General features: G+C 42.4%; 1 protein-coding gene across 1 annotated transcript in view; it reads left to right on the forward strand.

The window, feature by feature from the left end:
• Positions 1-6,972: 6,972 nt before the first annotated feature.
• Rictor (RPTOR independent companion of MTOR complex 2) overlaps positions 6,973-18,763 on the forward strand; it is a 95,436-nt gene continuing 83,645 nt past the window's right edge. The window contains exons 1-2 of the mRNA XM_021208243.1: positions 6,973-7,043; positions 7,247-7,294. Coding sequence (XP_021063902.1) covers positions 6,995-7,043; positions 7,247-7,294 — 97 coding nt within the window. The 5' untranslated portion in view covers positions 6,973-6,994. The remainder of the gene's footprint in view (positions 7,044-7,246; positions 7,295-18,763) is intronic.

Consider the following 18,763-nt stretch of genomic DNA (forward strand, 5'->3'; position numbering starts at 1 on the left):
TGGATTTCTGAGTTCGAGGCCAGCCTGGTCTACAGAGTGAGTTCCAGGACAGCCAGGGCTACACAGAGAAACCCTGTCTCGAAAAAAACAAAAAAGAAAAAAAAGAAAAAGAAAAAGAAAAAGAAAAAGAAACCATATCATTTTCCAGAGACAAGAAGTTATTGAATGTTGCTTCCTTAGAACAAATTTTTCTTTTTAACATGGCAATTTATCTCCTCTCCCCTTAACATGCTGTGACATTAGATATTAAAAACCCTCAAAACTATAGATAATAGTAAAATATTCAAAGCTTCCCTGAGCCCTGCTCAAAGGATCAAGAGACCCATGTGCAAATTTCTAAGTCTCTTGCACAGTAGAAGACCCTCATCTCTGGTACTATGTTCATCAAACATAGCTGAACTCAGTCATTTCAGTTCCTAGTCAGGGCTACCGCTGTTGTGTTAGTTTTCACAACTTTGTGTTATATATATATTTCAAAAAAAGATCCCAGGGAGAAAGCCATAGAGAATGTGGCATTCTCTTTGTTTCTTTTACCCCAGGGTCCCAGTATCCCGTAGATAGGGTCAAAAAAATCATTCCACCGTGCAATGGGCATTTTCTATTCTGTTTCCGATAGTCACTACCTAAAGTCCCTGTATCACTCAATTTAAGTATAAATTTTCCCAGAAACAATAGAGTTCTGTCAGTTTTGTCTTCTGATTCTTAGTAGTGGTGACAGTCCCCTGTGATTTTGATAATATAAAGTATTCTTTATTGGATCATGATTCCATTTTCCTAGTACATGCTAGACATTTCTCCCAAAAGAACTTGCAGTTGCTGCTGATGGAGGCCAGGGGGCGCAACCAACCTGGGCTCACATTGGTCCACCTCTGGATGCTGGCTCACCAACCTTGGGTATTACCTCAGTCTTCTCGCTGCAGCGCCGCCCCCTGTGGCATTTATCCCTAGAGTAATATCACTCACCACTTTTCCTGTACTTTATTCTGATTTTACTATTCTGTACACTCCGATCCCTACTGAGGATCAACCACAGGCTTTTTACTTCCCAAGCAAGCACTGTACCACTGAGATCTACATCTTGAATCTCTTAGGTCGCTTATTTTGGTTTAATGCTTTGTTGTGGAGAACTTTTGAGGAGTTTTTGTTTGTTTGTTTGTTTTATTTTGTTTTTTTTAAGGACTTATTTATTTTTTGTATTTGAGTTCTGTCACTGTCTTCAGACACAGAGCTCTGGATGTTTGTGAGCCACCATGTGGTTGGTAGGAATTGAACTCAAGACCTCTGGAAGAGCAGTTAGTGCTCTTAACCACTGAGTCATCTCTCCAGCCCTTGAGGAGGTTTTTTGAAGACTCCTTCCTCCAAGATCGGAAGACAGTCTATTGACAGTCTAAAGATTCACCATTTACCTGGCATTTGGTCAGCAGGCTAAATCTCTACACGGCGTCCTGAGGGAGGGAAGAATTAGGAATTCTACAGATCCCAGGAGTTCCCGGAGCAGCCTTCCCCTTCAGCATAGGACTATATACCAAGCTAAATGAATTTAAGGAGAATGTTTTAAACTATACATCACAAAACGTGCACACGGTCTAAACACAGTCTCCCGGAGCAGCCAGATGTGATTGCCCACACCTGCAGTTCCAACACTCAAGAGGCTGGGACAGAAGGATTGCAGGTGCAAAGCCAGCCTGGGTTACATACAACCTATCCAAAAAAAAAAAAAAAATTCTTGTAAAGAAACTTTGTATGTATATAACAGAATAAGGAAAGCAAAGCACAAACTATCCAGAGTCTGAGAGAGCTGATGGTTCTGATTCTAGCATTTTCAGGGCTTTCTTATAGGAAAACAAAAGCATTAATGGTACAACTAGATGTTGTGTCTAAAGACTGCAATTATTAGCATTGTGTGAAACAGGAGTTTATACTCATTGCCCACTATTCTTCAGATCTGAAGTATAAACTGCCCCAGGACACATTAGCCATTGATGCTACAAAGCTGGCTGATTAGTAAAATATTTTTTAAAGATTATTATAATAGCCATATACTTTTGGTGATGTTAGAAGTTACACGATATTGGATTCAGTACTTTCCAAAAAGAAACATTTCTTTGTAGTCATAGACAGAATTATCTTCAGGGACTATAGTGGTATTTCCTGGTATGGCAAAAAAAAAAAAAATGGCTGAAACAAATAGACAGACAAACAAGATCTGTTGATGAAGACGAAATTTAGCTCCATTGGTAAACCAGGGCAGAAAATATATAGCAATTATGGAGGGTTTTTTTTTCCGTGTAATTGGCCAGAAGCATATAGGTGCTTCCAAACACACCTTCTTATGGGATCAGCTAAATTCTCTTCAGTACTATAATCTCTAAGTAATTCCTCGTCCCAGCCCCATGCCACCAAAGTAAAAAGATATCAAAGAATATGTGTCCTTATCACCGAACAACTTCCTTCGTAAGTCCAGTGCTCCAGGAAAGTCAGTGAAGCACTCCCTGAAAGTGAAGTTTTAAAGCAAGATTCAAAGCAAAGAATCATTTTCTAGAAACAAAACCTTCACTGTGGTTTAATTTCTTCACAGTTTAAGATGAGAAGAGAATGCCTATAAACATTCGTTGGCGTCCTCCGTCCTTCAGCATGCTCCCTAAGGCATGCTGCTTGCCAGATTCTTAAAACATACTCTTTCTCTTCTGAGAAAAACGTGACACCAAAAGCTGAGCTCACTCTGACTTTCGACAGATGTGGCAAGACCATCCCGGTTTCACGGTACTGTGATTTTTTTCCTTCTAAAAATGATTCAAGTATAAATATGTCACACAAATTTTTATATTTTCACTTTTACAAATGTTGGAAATAGAATTTTCCTATCTGTGTAAGCACCTTTCAGACGAATTGTTCCGGAAGCCTGTTGTTAGTTTTCCCTGAATTTTTCTAAATGTTCTCTCTTCTAGTTTTCCTGGGAAAAGTGGTTAAAAAAAAAAAAAAAAGACAATTAAAATTAATTTTTCAAATCTTGGTCAGTCTTAATGGAACTGTAAAATAGAAGTTTAAAAGCTGCAGGCAGTGGAATGGTTCTTCGCTATTTGCTTTAAATTGTTGTGAGATTTTATTTATATTAATTTATGGCTTTAGAAGCAGACTTTTGAATTGCTATATCACAAGATCCAATAAGAAATACAGGAAAGAATTAAGCATATTTTGGTTCTATACTATTTCTTCCATTAGTAAAGCAGTGACTTTTAATATTCTTATTTCATCTTTATGTTTTAACTTAATAAAATGGTAAATCTATGTATTCATTGTAATACATATTTGACTGTTTTTTCCTTTTATTAACAATGATACAAAATAATTTTGATATGTTCAGTGATTACCAAATTAGTATTATATACAAGTATTTGTGATTTGACTTTAAAATAGCCAAGAAAAATTTCTCTAGTTTTCCTTACAAAAGATTATCCAAGTAAAATTTTGTTTTTAAAATAAACTGAGAAAAACAAGGAAAAACATCACTCACATTTCTAATGGCCCCAAACCACAACTGAAATCATAGTGTACATGCTTCTAGATGGTGTTATGAATGTACAGATATTCATAATATCTTTTGTTAACATAAGTTTATTCTCCATTTAAAACTATTTATGCAGGAGCCTTAAACCTTAGAAAATTATTTAAAATAAAACTTAAATAATTATTTTTGGACAGAACAAAAATGTAAAGAAATCCTCAAAGTGCTTAAATCCTCCTTAAATCTAACTTTGTTTTGATGTGATCAAAGATGGAACTTCACCATCCAGTGGGAGAAGGGTGGTAGCATTGGTCTCACTGACTCCATCGTCTGTCATTTTAATGGCTTTTATCTCAGTAGTAAATGTGTGGCTTGACAACAAAGACAAGGTACCAAGAGACAGTCTCACCAAGTGCTGTGGTTTTCGGTTTGTTTTTATCTCCATATGGCCTATGTAGCAATGCAGATAGAGTAAAGGGAACCAAGACTTTGGTAAGGAGGCTTTTGTTTCTGTTCAGCATTACAGCCGTGCCTCGAACTGATAAAAATACAGTTTCAGGATTCTAAACCGTGTGTAGCAGGACAGGGGATTGAAGCAGCCCGTGACCAGCAGTGAAGTCATAGCATCTTTAAAACCAAATGAGCTGTCTGTCAAGAGGTGTGGTCTTGGACTCCATCTCATGTGACTTTTTTTTTTTTTTTTTTTATCAATGACTAGTATTAGAAAAAATAAGAAATTCATTGACACAGTAACTGAAAGCTGACTGGGAAATGAGAACTAAGAAGAGGAAGTCATATCCACAGTGGCTAGGTTAGAGCCAAAATAAAATTAGAGAAGTAGTAAGCAACGTGAGCAAGTCTTCTGGACCGGCTAAAACAAACAAGGGGAAAACCGGTCTCAAGGGAAATTTGTCACAGGCGTCACATCACAGAACATATCCAGGCTTTTTATTTTCTTTTTTGTCTTAATAAGTATCTTGTGTTCTGGGGTCAATTATGATTGACATCACTTAAATAAAACTCAGGCATAACACTGCATACTGTACAATGTTTATTATAACTCGTCTAAAGTCCTCATTCCTAGATGAGTGTCATTTGTTCTTTTGGTCAGAAAGCCACCCACTTTAAGAGCAAGTGTGGAGAACCCAACTCCATGAAATAGAAACCGAAGGAAACAATGACTGCTAGATTGAAAATGAGGTGTGTGTGTGTGTGTGTGTGTGTGTGTTTTCCCTCCTGGAAGAGATGGAATAAATAAATAAATAGTGGCCTTCAAATAAGGACATACAGTTATGAAGATGAAAGGCTTGGAAGTTCTTCGACTAACTTAAAAGTCAGTCAATTGTATTCACTTTCAAGAAAGCCTGGAACTTAAAGGAAATTACAACAGGTTAGGAAATGATTTAAAATAGGCGAGGGTCAACATTAGCACCAGAAGGATCATTTGAAAATCTGTGAGCATTTTCACAGACAGATTTCTACTATTTTATTTTGTTTTTAGTGATGGTGATGTGTGGAGGGATGAAAGATAAACTTTTTCATGTTCTGGCCAGACCTCCAGCTTTGTGGTCTTCATCTGAGGCAGGAAATAGAATAAATAACTTCCACAGAGACTTGAAAGCTATATAAAAAAGGAAGCAATTTTGTTATTTATCAAGGCTTGTGCTGATAGTGTCAGGGAATATTTCTTTAAAGCACTGCAATTGTGTTTGATCCTTAACTCTAAGTGCAACAGGGCAGCAGATGCCAGAATGCAGACTTTGTCCTGAGGGACATAGACAGAGTAGATATGGGGTAGTACCCCAAGAGCGTAGCAATTCAAGTTTATTGTCCTGGTGTTCCTTTATTTTTCTTTTAAAAATTTTGCTGCTTCTACAACTGTCATAGATCGACTATTGGTTAAAAGGTGTAGGTGACCAAGCAAGAACAAAACATACAGGCGTGATCCCACAATTGAAAGGGGAATAGCAGTTTACATTCAGATACACATCTAGGATACACATGTAGGATGTTTTTCCCCTACAAAATGCTTGTAAAAGTATTTTATAATGAACCATTTGAATTTTATATGTATTTCAAACATTTATGAATAAAGGAAATCTGTAATTGCTTACTTAATACCACTCTGTTAATATACTGCATCAACAAAGTCATTTTAAATGACTACTATATTTGCATAATTTCTACCTTTGGGCTTTCAAGTCTGCAATTGCTCACTATTATTAACAAGGGGAGTCTTTCTAATTTTTTTTTAATTTTTCTTTGTGGTTTTAGAGGGGTTTTGGTTTGCTTTTTGTTTTCATTGAGAACATTATTATTATTTAGAACATTATTAGACCAAAAGGAGCTGAAAGTTTACGCTAACCGATATTCGTTCTTGACGTCTGTACTAAAAACGAAGTGGTTAAGGCAAGATCTTCACTTTTGACTTACTTTTAAGTCTGGAAGAGAGAGGTGAGGAATTGGAGGAGACAAAATACCCTCTCATTAAAGTAATCTAACTTAAGAGAGATGCTGGGTTAAGGGCCAAATGAGTACGTACTAAACCGCTTCTAGAAACCCGTAAAGTAATCATTGTGACTTGTCAGCATTACAAACATCGATGCTCGACATCTGCCTCAGCCAGTGATGTAGGAGGAACAGAAAGCCAGGACCAGGCGTCCAGCCTCCTCCCCGGGCTCCGGGAGGAGAGGAAACCCTGTCCCGGGGCCTCCAGGCGCTGGCGCGCGCCGTGGAGCGAGTCCCGCGCTGGGGCGAGCGCCCTGCACGCCTGCTTTCTGCACTCCTTGCACGTCCGATGCCAGGCGGACGGAAAGCAAACCTCCGCCCTGCCGCCCAGCTCGCGGCGAGCGGCTTCGCCTGTGATCAAGCGCGAAGCCGCTTAGCGCCATGGTCAGAGCGTGGGTGGAAAACAAACTTTGTTACGTGTTCACTCGGGGGCGCCGCGCTGCTGGGAAAAGGATCAAAGCGACCTTCCTAACTGTGCGCCGCGCGCCTTTTCCCCCCCCGACCCCACCTTCTCTTTTAATAATAATAATAATAAAATCATGATGATAATAATTTTAGCCGATGAGTAAGGAAGCGGGCTTTAAAGCCACGCGGGGAGTGCGGCGGGGACGGGCCAGCAGGTGGCCCGCCCGCATCCCGACCTCCGCCGCGCGCGCGCGCCCGCGCGCGCCCCGAGTCCCGGGCCACATCAATGGGAGTCCCCCCCCCCGTGGGAACTGCGCCTCCCACCACGCCTGCGCCCCGACGTCCTGCCGGTGTCCCCGCGCCGGGGGGGGGGTCGTCGCATCCCACCCCCGGGGGTCGGCAGCGGAGGCGACGGTGGCGGCGGCGGCGCGTTGCTCGGCACCCGCGGGCGAGCCTCCGTGCCGAGGGGCGGGGGCGCTGCCGCGGGGAGGGGGGCGGGAACGGCGCGCGGGGAAGGGAAGGGGGTTCTCGCGCGATCGGGCGAGGTTTCCGGTGTTGTGACTGAAACCCGTCAATATGGCGGCGATCGGCCGCGGCCGCTCTCTGAAGAACCTCCGAATACGAGGTGAACCCGCTCGCCGCCTTCCTCGCTCTCCTCACCCGGGGGGCCGGCGGCCGCTCGCGGCGCTCGGCTCTGCTCCGGACCTGGGGATGGGGTGGGGTGTGGTGTGGTTGGGGGGATAGCGGGGGAAGACGAGCCGGGCGTCAGGGCGCCGCCGCCGGCCTGCGCTGCTTCCTAACTGGGGTTGTGTGTCTTGTCTCGCACAGGGCGGAATGACAGCGGCGAGGAGAACGTCCCGCTCGATCTGACCCGAGGTAACGCGGGGCCGCCGCGGCCGCCGGGGAGGCGCGGGCGGGCGGGCGGGCGGGCGAGCCGCGCGGGGCAGCGAGGGGCCGAGCCCGCGCCCATCCCCCGGCCCCGCGCCAGGGTTGCCCGGGTTGCCCGGGGGGCTGAGCCCGCTCCGGGGCCTCGGGGCGGCTGCGGGAGCGCGGGACACGGGAGCGCGGGGCGGACCTCGGGGCAGCCAGGGAGGGATCCGATCCGGAGCTCCCGGGCCGTGTGTGTCCCCTCTCCGTCCGCTCCCGGGTCCCCCCCGAATCCCGGGGGTGGCCTTGGACTGGGGTAGGTGGGGGGAGCGGAGCTAGAGGTTGTTATTTAGGTTACTGGAGGATGTTTGTGGGAAGAGCGACCACATCCTGCCCTCCCCGTCCCACCCCCGGAGGAGATGCTGGACCCTGCCGGCTTCTTGCTCACTGCGGGACTGCTCTTCCCTGCCCGCGGGATCCTCTTGGGGGTGGTGGTGGTGGTGGGGGTCCCCCGCAGCTTTTTTTGAAAACCCGGAGAGCCCGTGAGGACTGCTAAGTGTCTGGTTCACGCCGCGGCTCCCCGCTGCTCGCTTCCCGGTTCCCCGGCCCCGCTGGGGCTGTAGTTGGCTGGAGACCGCCCGCCCCCTCACTCCGCCGCCGCTTCATTGTGTACCTTGTGGCTGCAGTGGAGGAGAGCTGGGTTTGTTTACACCTTTCCCCAGCAGGGCGAGCCCCCGCGTGTGTTTTTTGTTTTTAAGAACCGCACCGGTCGAACGGTCGATATTTTCTTGCTTCGGTCACCGGCCCCCCAGGCTTGTGTTTTATTCCCCAGTATGCTCGCCGAAGCATCAGTCTGTTCTCTGCCAGGTTTCTTTTCTCCTTCCTCCATAAACGAAGAGTTGGGTCTACAGATTCCGGACGGTCCGACTCCACAGCGCTGGCGTGGAGTGTAACTTAACTGGTTCTGCTGTTATGGAATCACTTTTTGAGATCCGTGAAACACCTTAGGACGTTAAAATAAAACAAAAACAGTCGTAAACATTCTATATATGACATGAATTTGTCCTCCCCCCACCACCCTGTATGTAGTGACGGTCTTATAAAGTATTCAGTGGATGTGGGGTTTGGGAGACCCGTCTCTGGATTGACAGCGTAATTCAGTCTCCGTTCCGTTTCGGTTTTTGTATAGTAAGAATCCTTCTGTGTAGACTGAAAGAGTAGTTTTGATTTAGTTACACGAGCACGTATTTGTTATTTAGTATTTGGTTCTGATAGTTTAAGGAAGTTGTTTTGAGTAAAGGAGCCCTTTCAAAGGGAGACTCTTTAAAAAGATCCGGTACAGTGGTGTGTAAGTCCCAGAAATGGCTATTAAATCAGTGATTTGGAACACTTTTTTCATTAACTAGCTTTCAGAAACAGTATAGAAAAGGTCAAGCTTTAGACTTTTTTTTTTCAGATTTGTAAACTTAATATTAAGTAGGTTTTCCAGCCAGCGGTTCTGAGTATCATAATACAGACCTGAGACTTTGCATTGAGCTTTTCTAACCATGTAGTTGGTCAGTGATTTATTTGGCAACGGAGCAAATGTGTGAAGAGACCTTTTGGTTAACTAGAGCCAAGTCCCTACAGTAAAAACCTGTTGAGATGTGGGATTGGAAATAAATTGTATAGTATGTGATTTTTGTTAGTCTTTATATATTTCTGTGTTGGCTGTCAGAATTTGGGATGGTAGAAAACCTTATATACAAGTTTATTTGAAACTTGTCTCACTTCAGTATTATCTCAGGAAGACAAATCTGTGGGCATGATTGAAAATCATCAGTTCTCAGAGACTTTAAGTAAACGCCTATAACGTCGTGATACAGCTAGCTGTTTCTAGGGTTACATAAAATGCTTAGAAAATGTTATTTTTGCTTGCCCCGATAAAATGTACTAGTGGTCCAAATGAGTATTCACAGCCAGTTGACCTGATTGCAAAAGCTATACACAACAAAGAAAAGTTCCATGGGAACTGTGGGCCTCAGTTACAAGGAAGCTTAGCAGGAAAAAAGTTAGGAGTTAGATTCATATGTAGTGAGACAGTTGATTAGAGAAAGTGTTACTTGAACAAACATTTCATTGTTTAAAGGCACGTGGATCACACATGAAGAAAGTTCACGAGGAATTGAACTTTAGTAATGGTTTGAGACCCATGAGGCAGTCTGGGTTGCAGCTGCTTGTAGATTAGATTACAGTACAGAAAAATATATACTTTGAGCGACCAAGTTTTTGTTTCACATCATGCTAAGGCAGTGTGCTCTCGTGCAGAGTGTTTTGTGAAGTCTACTGCGTAGGTGGACAACTGTGGTCATACTGATCTGTAAAAGAGACATCCATGCATATCAGAGCACTGTCAAGTCAGATAGGTCTGGGTTGTAATCTCAGGGACAGCAGTAGCTGGGGGACTTGGGACAAGTTATTTGACCTTGCTTACCTTCCGGTTTCTCCAACTTGAAAAGAAAAAAAAACCCAAACTTTAAAGTGTTAGTAAGGATGTGAAAGGTAAAGGAAGGTAGTTCTTAATTACTCAGTATGAATTATGTCTTATCATTTGTAAGCGATGTTTAGTGTTAGCTGCTTACCTGCATTGGGAATTTGGAATCTTTAAATCATAATTTAAGAAGGATGTCAGGTGGTTGTGTGTGCGTGTACGTGTACAGGTGCAGAGGCGTGTGTGTGTGTGTGTGTGTGTGTGCGCGCGCGCGCGCGTGCATGCATGTGTGTATAGAAGCTGGAGGACCGCTTGGGTGTCAGTAGCTCCTCAGTGGCCTGGGCCCTGTCAGTTAGGCTAGACTGGCTGACCCGTGAACTAGGATCTGCCTGCCCTTGGCTCCTCGATGCTGGGATCAAAATACATGCCCCTACACCTAGCTCTTTTATTTGGGTTCTGAGTTTTGAATTCAGGGCCTTCCACTTTTGGCAAGCACTTCTCTGACTGAGTGATTTCCCCAAGCCTCAAATCATTGACCATTACACATATGTATTCAAGGAATTAGAGTTTGTTTGAGAGATGGTCTACTTTATTTATCAGGTATATATCTGACACGGAGTATTTAGTGATAACATGTTTTTGCTAGTATCAGCACTTAGGAGGTTGACACAGAACTGGGAATTGGAGGCCAGCCTGGGCTCCGGGAGACCTGTCTCAAAGATTACCAGCTAAGTTTAACCAAAAGTATAGTTTGTTGTATGTACTTAGGGTAAGATGTGAGATTACAGTTTGTGAGCCCTAGAATTGTTTTCTCTAACACCAGAAAGTTTTTAGTTTGATGATTGACTTGTGTTCTGAGTCTCCTGAGGCCCGGGAGGGCTTGGGGCCTCTTTGGTTTTGGTACTGGTGTTATTACTGTGGCTCATACAGAATGCCTGTATTAAAGATTATTGACCTAGGAGCCTATTTAGTAAATCTTAGAGTTAATTTGTTAGTAATTCTTGCTTTCAGTTTTGTTCAGAAGCCTACTCTACTTAATTTGTGAAAGTCCCAGTTTGCTTCTGACACCATTAAATACTCCCCGTATTTCATACCAAAATGTATTTTTTTAAAGAAAGTCCAAATAACCAAATACCTCTTTAGCTACTTCCATAGCAAGCATGGACCTTTTCCTTTTTCCCTTTTTTTTTCCTTTCTTAAATAGTGCATCCAGAAAGGGATGGTCCTGTTGACTCAGACTTGAAAGATACAGTAATCTCCCAGGGCACACCCCTGCTAAGTGTTTGAAGTGTCTTCCTACAAAACGGACACTTCTGTACTAGACATTTATTGGAATGCAGTCTGTTGGATGAGACTGAAGTGTTGATGGTTTAGCTTGCTGTTCAGTATTTAGAAAGGCGGGATGGTTATCTGAAATAGTGTGAATTTGAACTTTTTTTCTTCTAATTTCCCTTAGTTGGGAGGTTACTCATTTGTTTAATTGCTCACCAGTTAAACCAAACAAACACTGACAGAAACCTCTTATGTATCAGAAACTGAATTAAATTCTGGAGGAGCAGCAACAGGAAAGACGTCGTTCCTCTTAAAGAGTTTATTGGTGCTGAATAAAGAAGAGATTTGGTGTGAAATAATAAGCAATCAGACTGTTGGAGGGGCAGAACTGGTGCCACAGTAGCCAGAGGAGAGTGGGATCGATCGTGGCGAATTGGTGATCAAAGAAGCCTCGAAAGGGCTAGATGTCCATAAAAGCTGTGGCTACGTGGAAGGAGGTGTGGGCTGCCTGTCGAATCCAGCACACTGTGGGAAAGGAAAGTCGGTGGATGGAGGCGCTGTGTAGAAGGCATCTACTGTCATTGGAGAAATGATGAAGGATTAGACCAGGGGTTTAGCTACAGAAGTGGAATCAGAGATATTTTAGAGTGAGGAAATCAGCTGACTGGCTTGCTCCTATTGGAAACCGACTTTGAAGTTTTGGTAACTTTTCTGTCTGTCTCCCATTTTGAAGACAGTCTTGCTGTGTGTTCCTAGCTGGCTTGGTTCTGACTATGTGGCCCAGGTTGGAGTAATCCTCTTGCTTAAGCATGTGCTAGCACACCCAGCTTCTTTCTTTTCTTTATTAAGAAGGTGAAGGCTGAGAGATCTGAATTCCTAATTAAGTCAGACCTGACTTCTCTTGCTAGTCAGGGAGTCATTCCCCAGGAGTGACTCTACTCCTATAGATTTCCTTCAAGTCTCTGTACAACTCTTTCCCTTTACTTTAGGTTCTTCCTTCCTGTTGGCTCCATTTCCACTTGATTAGCAAATATTTGCTGTGTCCTTATGGATGGGTTACTAGAGGGAGCATTGGTCAAGACAGAGTAGAAAGCGATAAAGATTAGAAAAAAAAACTTCTCTGAAGACTTCAGGCAGATGAGTTTATTCCACAGCTGCCTTCTCTACCTTGGCCCTCCCTGTGTAGTGAAAATGCTGCCTTAATTGATGTGAACAGCCTTTCATGAAACTCGCTGCTATTTGAAGTTTTACATTCTGCTTTTGCTATGATTACTATATCGTGATGTGCCAAGCACTCAATTATCTCAGTTTTCATCAACTGTTTGCTATACTTACTCCAGTTCAAAGACATTCTAAAGCATTGAGACCTAGAGAGATGTCGTTGAGTGTCACAGGGCCAGCGAATGCCATGTAGCTAGTAATCGTCAGACTTAGAGTGTGTACAACTTGGCACCTGAAGGCTTATCTACTTTCTGCTTTCTGTATCTTCTGTTGTTCAAACTCCAGACCTGCTCTTCATTTGCTTAGTCCTCTTGATAAACTACTGCATGTGGCCTCTGAAATACCTAGTTGGTAGTCTGTCCCCATCATTGTTGGTGTTCCTTCAAGTTCTCATTACCCCTGTGGAGTCATAAAAAGGACTTGATCCTCTGTTTTTACCTTTTCTTTCATTCCTGCTCCACTGCTACCAGGAGCATTTTCTTGTAAATCCAGATTTGATCTCGCCATTCATTCACTTGAAACTAAACAGCAGCCAACCGAGGCTTGTGTTTGCTTCCAATAAAAAGTCCAGTTCCTCAGCTGGGCATCCAAGGCCTTTTATAAGCTATTCATGCATTTTCTTCTGTGCTACTACAGCTGTAGCAATCGAAATGTATTTGCCTGTTGGCATAGCTCTTGTGTGTAGCCCACTCCTTCATACACAGCACCGTTTGCAGGAGATTAGGGTCAGTTATCTGGTCTAGCACTGACTCTCCCCCCATTCCTGTTGAGAGTAATTGTTTGAATCAGAGAAAAATGGTTTTTGAAGCGTGACATGCCATTTTATGTTTACTTACTGTAGTTGTTTCCTTTACCTATTCTCAGCATTCTTTCTTTCTTTCTTTTTTTAAAGGTAATTCTTTAAAGCTAAGGGGTAGAGCCAAAGGTCTTTGCTCATGCTTACCAAGAAGTCCATTTTGAGTTTGTTCCCAACCCCTGAAGCAATGTTCTGAATGAAAGGATGGAGAAAGAAATGAGCAACAGGGGGCTGGTGAGATGGCTCAGTGGGTAAGAGCACCCGACTGCTCTACCGAAGGTCCGGAGTTCAAATCCCAGCAACCACATGATGGCTCATAACCATCCATAAGAAGTTCTGACGCCCTCTTCTGGAGTGTCTGAAGACAGCTACAGTGTACTTACATATAATAAATAAATAAATCTTTAAAAAAAAAAAAAAAAAGAAATGAGCAACAGTAGTATATTACTAAAGAGAGACTAGAACCAAAGTGATAGTGCTGTAAACTAGAGAAGACAGGACTTCAGTGTGTGGTTTTAAATTTTGTGTGATTGATAGCACCAGCCATATGGAAAAAGTACTACTAAATAGAGTGGATGGTGAGAAGTTGTTATTCCGAATTTATGATTTGAGTATTTTTTGTATAGGTTGTTGAGAGCGTGTGAGAGATTTGTGTGTATATTGGGAGTGATTGTAGGACCTTACACATGCTAAATATGTTCACTGCTGAACTATATCCTCAGCTCCTCCTTGGACAGTTAACATTAGAGCATTCCAAGGTCAGAGAGACTGCACGTCATGGATAGGATCCTTCAACAGATGAAAGTGGTGAAGGTTATAGTCTGAGATTGTTCAGTTGGAGGGGCTGGAAGCTGTAGAGGGGCCTGTGGAATCTAGTTCTCCTCTTAGTGTGAGAGTGACTTTGGCGAGTGTTTATCCTGTGGGATTCAGCTGCTTACCTCTAGGATGCATAATGCTTACTGCATTTTACAGCACTTTGACCTTCTGTCTCTGTGATTCTCAGATAATCACCACTGGCTATTGAAAGGTTAAAGAGAAAGCATTCGGAACCTTGTTAAATTCATGGTGAGGAGTATTGAGAAGTATTTCCTTAAATAATATGTATAAATAGTATGTGTCGGAGTGATAGTGTTTCATAGCACTTTAAATGTAAGTTACAGTCAAGTGATCTGTCTGCTGAGACTTGCTACCTTGGTCTCCTGCTCCAGAAAACAGGGCTGTGAAAAGCACAGTTGGCCAGCAAGAGTGCTTTGCTTGCCTGTTCCTCTGTCACCCTCTAGTTAGTCTGCTCTGCCCTGTGCTTAGAAAGCTGGTGTGGGAGAGTGATAGCGTGGAGTCCTGATACTTACTCTGTGTGGCGTGATAGCTTGGAGTCCTATGTGGAGTCTATGTGTCGCTTGGTCAGGTTGCCTACTGTTCTTTTTCCCTTCAGTAAGGTTTTTTGTTGATTTTTTTTTTTTTTTGTATTTTTATTTTTTATTTTCTAAGCAAATGCTATCAGAGTAGTGGAGAGAAGGGAACAGGTTAAAATGTTTAGTAAATAATCAATGTATGTGTGATTGAGAGGAAACTGTTAAGCTTTTTGGATCATCCATTGTTTTGATATATCATTGTACTTTTTGTCAGTGTGACCATGTTAAACAAAATTGCCCCTGTACAGTAAATGTTGTATAGAATTATGCAGATGTCAAAGTAAATGGGAAATAATTATGCATACCAGCTAAAAATAATTCATACATTCAAGTAATGTAGTTGACAAAGAATCCAAACATGTATGCATCCTTCACCTGCCAGTTCCAGTCTAGACTCATGCACTGTACCTAGTCATGAGCTTTATATAAAATAACATTGAGAATGTGCTAATGTCTTAAACATACCCTGGCTAAGGAGCTAGGTAAATATAATATAATAGCAAAGCTGGGCGTGGTGGCACACGCCTTTAATCCCAGCACTTGGGAGGCAGAGGCAGGCGGAGTTCTGAGTTCGAGGCCAGCCTGGTCTACAGAGTGAGTTCCAGGACAGCCAGGGTGATACAGAGAAACCCTGTCTCGAACCTCCCCGCCCCCCCAAAAATTAGCAAATATGTTAAAAAGACTTTTAAACCCAAATTAACTTGGATTTTAAAGACTTAATCATAAATAGGTTCCAGTTTCTACTCCTGCATACTAAAGAATTTGGATGTATAGTGTTTTTATCTTGGTGTCAGCACATGCTACCATAGCAGGCCCGAGACAGATTTAAAAATCAAAACTTAAATTTGAGAACAAACACCTTACTAACAAGTCATGTAGTGTTTAAGGTAGTATTGGGAGGAAGTTGGTAGCAAGTGTTTTCCCTCTGAAATGTTGAAGACTAATTATATTTTAGGTTTGGGTTTGTTTGACCTTTGATAGGAAGTGATGCTGGACTGGATTGTGAGATTTGAATCATACTGTGAAATAATTGCACACTTGTGTTGGTGAATATGTAATTGCTCACATTTCAAGCTTAGTCATAAATGATTCTTCTCCTATTATTACTGTGTAGGGCATGTGACCTTCCTCTTCATTAATACATTATCGACAGAGGGTACTGTGCAAGTTCAAGGGGTTCTCTAAATTTAGAAAACTTAATTCTGAATAGATGCCCCCTGGAAATAAGAGACTAAAGTGGGTGGTTAATACTTTTGTTATTTTCTACACCAAAGTGACTATTTTCTGATCTCAGAATTTAAGCATATGACCTACTGATGAGATAGGTAACTTGGAATGAACATCCTGAAGGCTGGCGAGAGGACTCAGTGATGGATGGGACCTGACTTAGGTAACTTGAACATCCTGAGGGCTGTCAGGAGGGCTCAGTGATGGACGGGACCTGACCTGCCGACAAGCCCAATGGCACAGGAAGCCTGGAGAGGACTGACCCCAGCAGTCTGTCCTTTGGTCTCTACATGCCTGCTTGTTGTAGCACACATGATATAGCATGTGCATGTACACATACCCCCAACATATAACATAAGTAAATGAATACACGTAAGAAACGTCTGTCTTGAAAACTCAGTGTTTCCGTAAGTCCGGAGTTCCTGGAGAGCCCTGTGGACTGGGAGTGACTGCTGTGGCGGGTTAGCAGAACCAGACTTGGATTGTCACTTGCAGAGATGTTAGCAATGTTGCTCGGAATGTAGTGCAGTTTCATGTGTTTCTCATAATGAATAAAGAGTGAAGAGGCACAGGAGCTGTAAACAGAGGAGGTTGCCAAGTCACTTAGTTACTTAAAAGGAGCAGTTTGCCAGAGAAAAGGATATTTAACTGCTTTAAATGTGGGCATGTATGTATTTTTTCAGCAGTTACATAGATCTAGAAAATCACATCTTGAAATAGTAGTGCTAATTATTTCCGCACTTCGTTCATCCCTGGTGTATTAAAACTTTTAATTGCCCTGTTTTTTTCTCCACTCATAATCCTCTAATGTACTCCCTAACATTGTATAATCCCCACCTGCCTCCTGCTAGTGGGGAGGGGGAGGAAAAAAGTCAGAGATTGAATGGAGAGAAACTTAAGTTGGGGAAACATATTTTGGGTGATGTGAGCTCCAACATTGTACTATGTTTCTGTTTGTGGCCAAGGGACAATGGAATAGTGTGGTCCTTAGTATTCTACATGTGTGTTGTAAGAGGTGGTTTGATTTTGTTTAATCACATTTGTCTCCTGTGTTACTGACGTAATCAGTGGTGATGGAGTGTCTGAATACTGGAACGGTTTGATACTGTTTGCTTAGAATGGCCTGTGGTTTTATTACTAGACTGGTGGTTTTTTAAAATGACACAGGCTGGTACAAAGGAAGTCAGATGCATGCTTAAGTTTGAATTATTACATGGAATTCTGTGTACAGTTTTAGTTACTGCTGATGAATTAAATTTAAGCTCACGTTAGCTTTGAAATGGAGGTTACTGTATATACTTCTTCCCCCCTTTGTCCTTTTCCTTTTTTTATAGAATTTAGAGTTAGCTGTTAATTAGGTTACAGCCTTGTTCTTTCCCTAACAAAAAGAGAGAAATAACTTGAAAAAAGGAAACGCTTTTGGATTTTCAGACGAAAACAAAAAGATACTGAGAGCCTGGGTTTAAAACAGTGACAGTTGATTCTGTTATTGTTTCTTTTCCTATCTTCATTTTTTAAAAATTCTGTTTTCATATTAGAAAATGTCACACAGAAAAGGTATAATTGCCTTTTATTATTTTGAGATAGGAGCTAACCTCAAACTTAGACTTCTAAACCCAGCTTTCTATTGTAAACAATACATATATTGCCGTGAAATGTGTATTTGGGGTATTGGCATATGCAATGGGCTGGGGGAAGGTATGTTTTATATATGAACTTAATGTTTATTTAGTTTTTATAGTATTGGAACTTGAATCCAGGGCCTTGTTCATAGTAGGCAATCAACTACTGAGGTACATGCCCAATCTGTTTTTCTAAAGCATGCATTTGTTAATGACAATAGTCACATGTTCATACATACTAACTTCACCTCACACTTTTCTAACGTATACATTTCTTATATAATACCGTCTAGTTGTAATAATGTAGATTAAATGCTAGAACCATTAAGAACTGATGAGAGGAAACATATATCAGAAAAGTGAGACAGAAAAGGAATTGCAGAACAAGGAAGATGGAGAGGGGGTTCAGTGGTGAAGAGTGCTGGCTGCTCTTGTGAAGGACCCCAGGCTCAGTTCCTCACAACCCCCCGCCCCCCAAGCTCACTGCTGTCTATAGCTTGAGTTCCAGGAGATGTGACACTCTGTTTTTGCCTGTGCAGGCACCAGGCACACACATGGTGCATGTACATACATGTAGGCAAAACATTCATACATATAAATAAAAAAAGCAAATCTTTAAAAGGATGAAACTTTAACCCATGAATTCATGAATAAATATGAAGGTTTTACTAATCTTTCTAGGTAGCTATCTAGGTGGGCATTTCAGTTGTGGCTACACCCCCCCCCACACACACACACACACTCTGCAGACTTTGTGAATAGTTGATAGTCAGTGTATGAGAGAAGCATTCACAGAAAAGCCATGTAACTATAAAGAGCTCTGATGAGACAAGGTCACTGAGTTATGAACAACACTAGAAGAACGGAGGTTATTAAAAAAAGTTGGTAGATTTCCCAGAGGTTCCCCCTTCCCACAAGCAGTGAAAGCTGTCAAATCCTGCAAACTCTCAGTTGAAAGAAAGGACTTGTCAACATGATGGAGCTGGGAGATCACTGGGGGAAGAAGGCTTAGAGGATGCTAGACAGGCCATCCTATGGCCGGAGAGGAGAACAATCCAGACTTGTAAACAGTCATGTTCACAGGCAGAGCTGCTTCCTTCTTGACCTTTGCTGTGTCCTCTGCTTCATTCTGTCACAGGGCATAACTGGCTAAAAGGTCATATGGGCATTGAGAGAGAAATGATATTCAAGCACTTTTATTGTTTCTTATGACAAACCAAATGAGTTAACTCTTTACTGTCTTTCCAAGATTAATACCAAGTACAGTAGAAGATAGATGCTAACACTGACAGAGAGTAGATTTGGAGCACTTCGGAGTAAGGTATAGCTCAGCTTTCCTCCTCAGAGTTTCTCCTTACCCATTCCATGATTAGGAATCTCACTTCATAATAAAGACAGTTCATTTCCAGCGCTATGAAGCACCTGCTGCTGCTTTGATTTCCTGTGTGTTGCCTCATT

Source organism: Mus pahari, chromosome 11, assembly GCF_900095145.1.
Source record: "Mus pahari chromosome 11, PAHARI_EIJ_v1.1, whole genome shotgun sequence".
NCBI classification, from domain to species: Eukaryota; Metazoa; Chordata; class Mammalia; order Rodentia; family Muridae; genus Mus; species Mus pahari.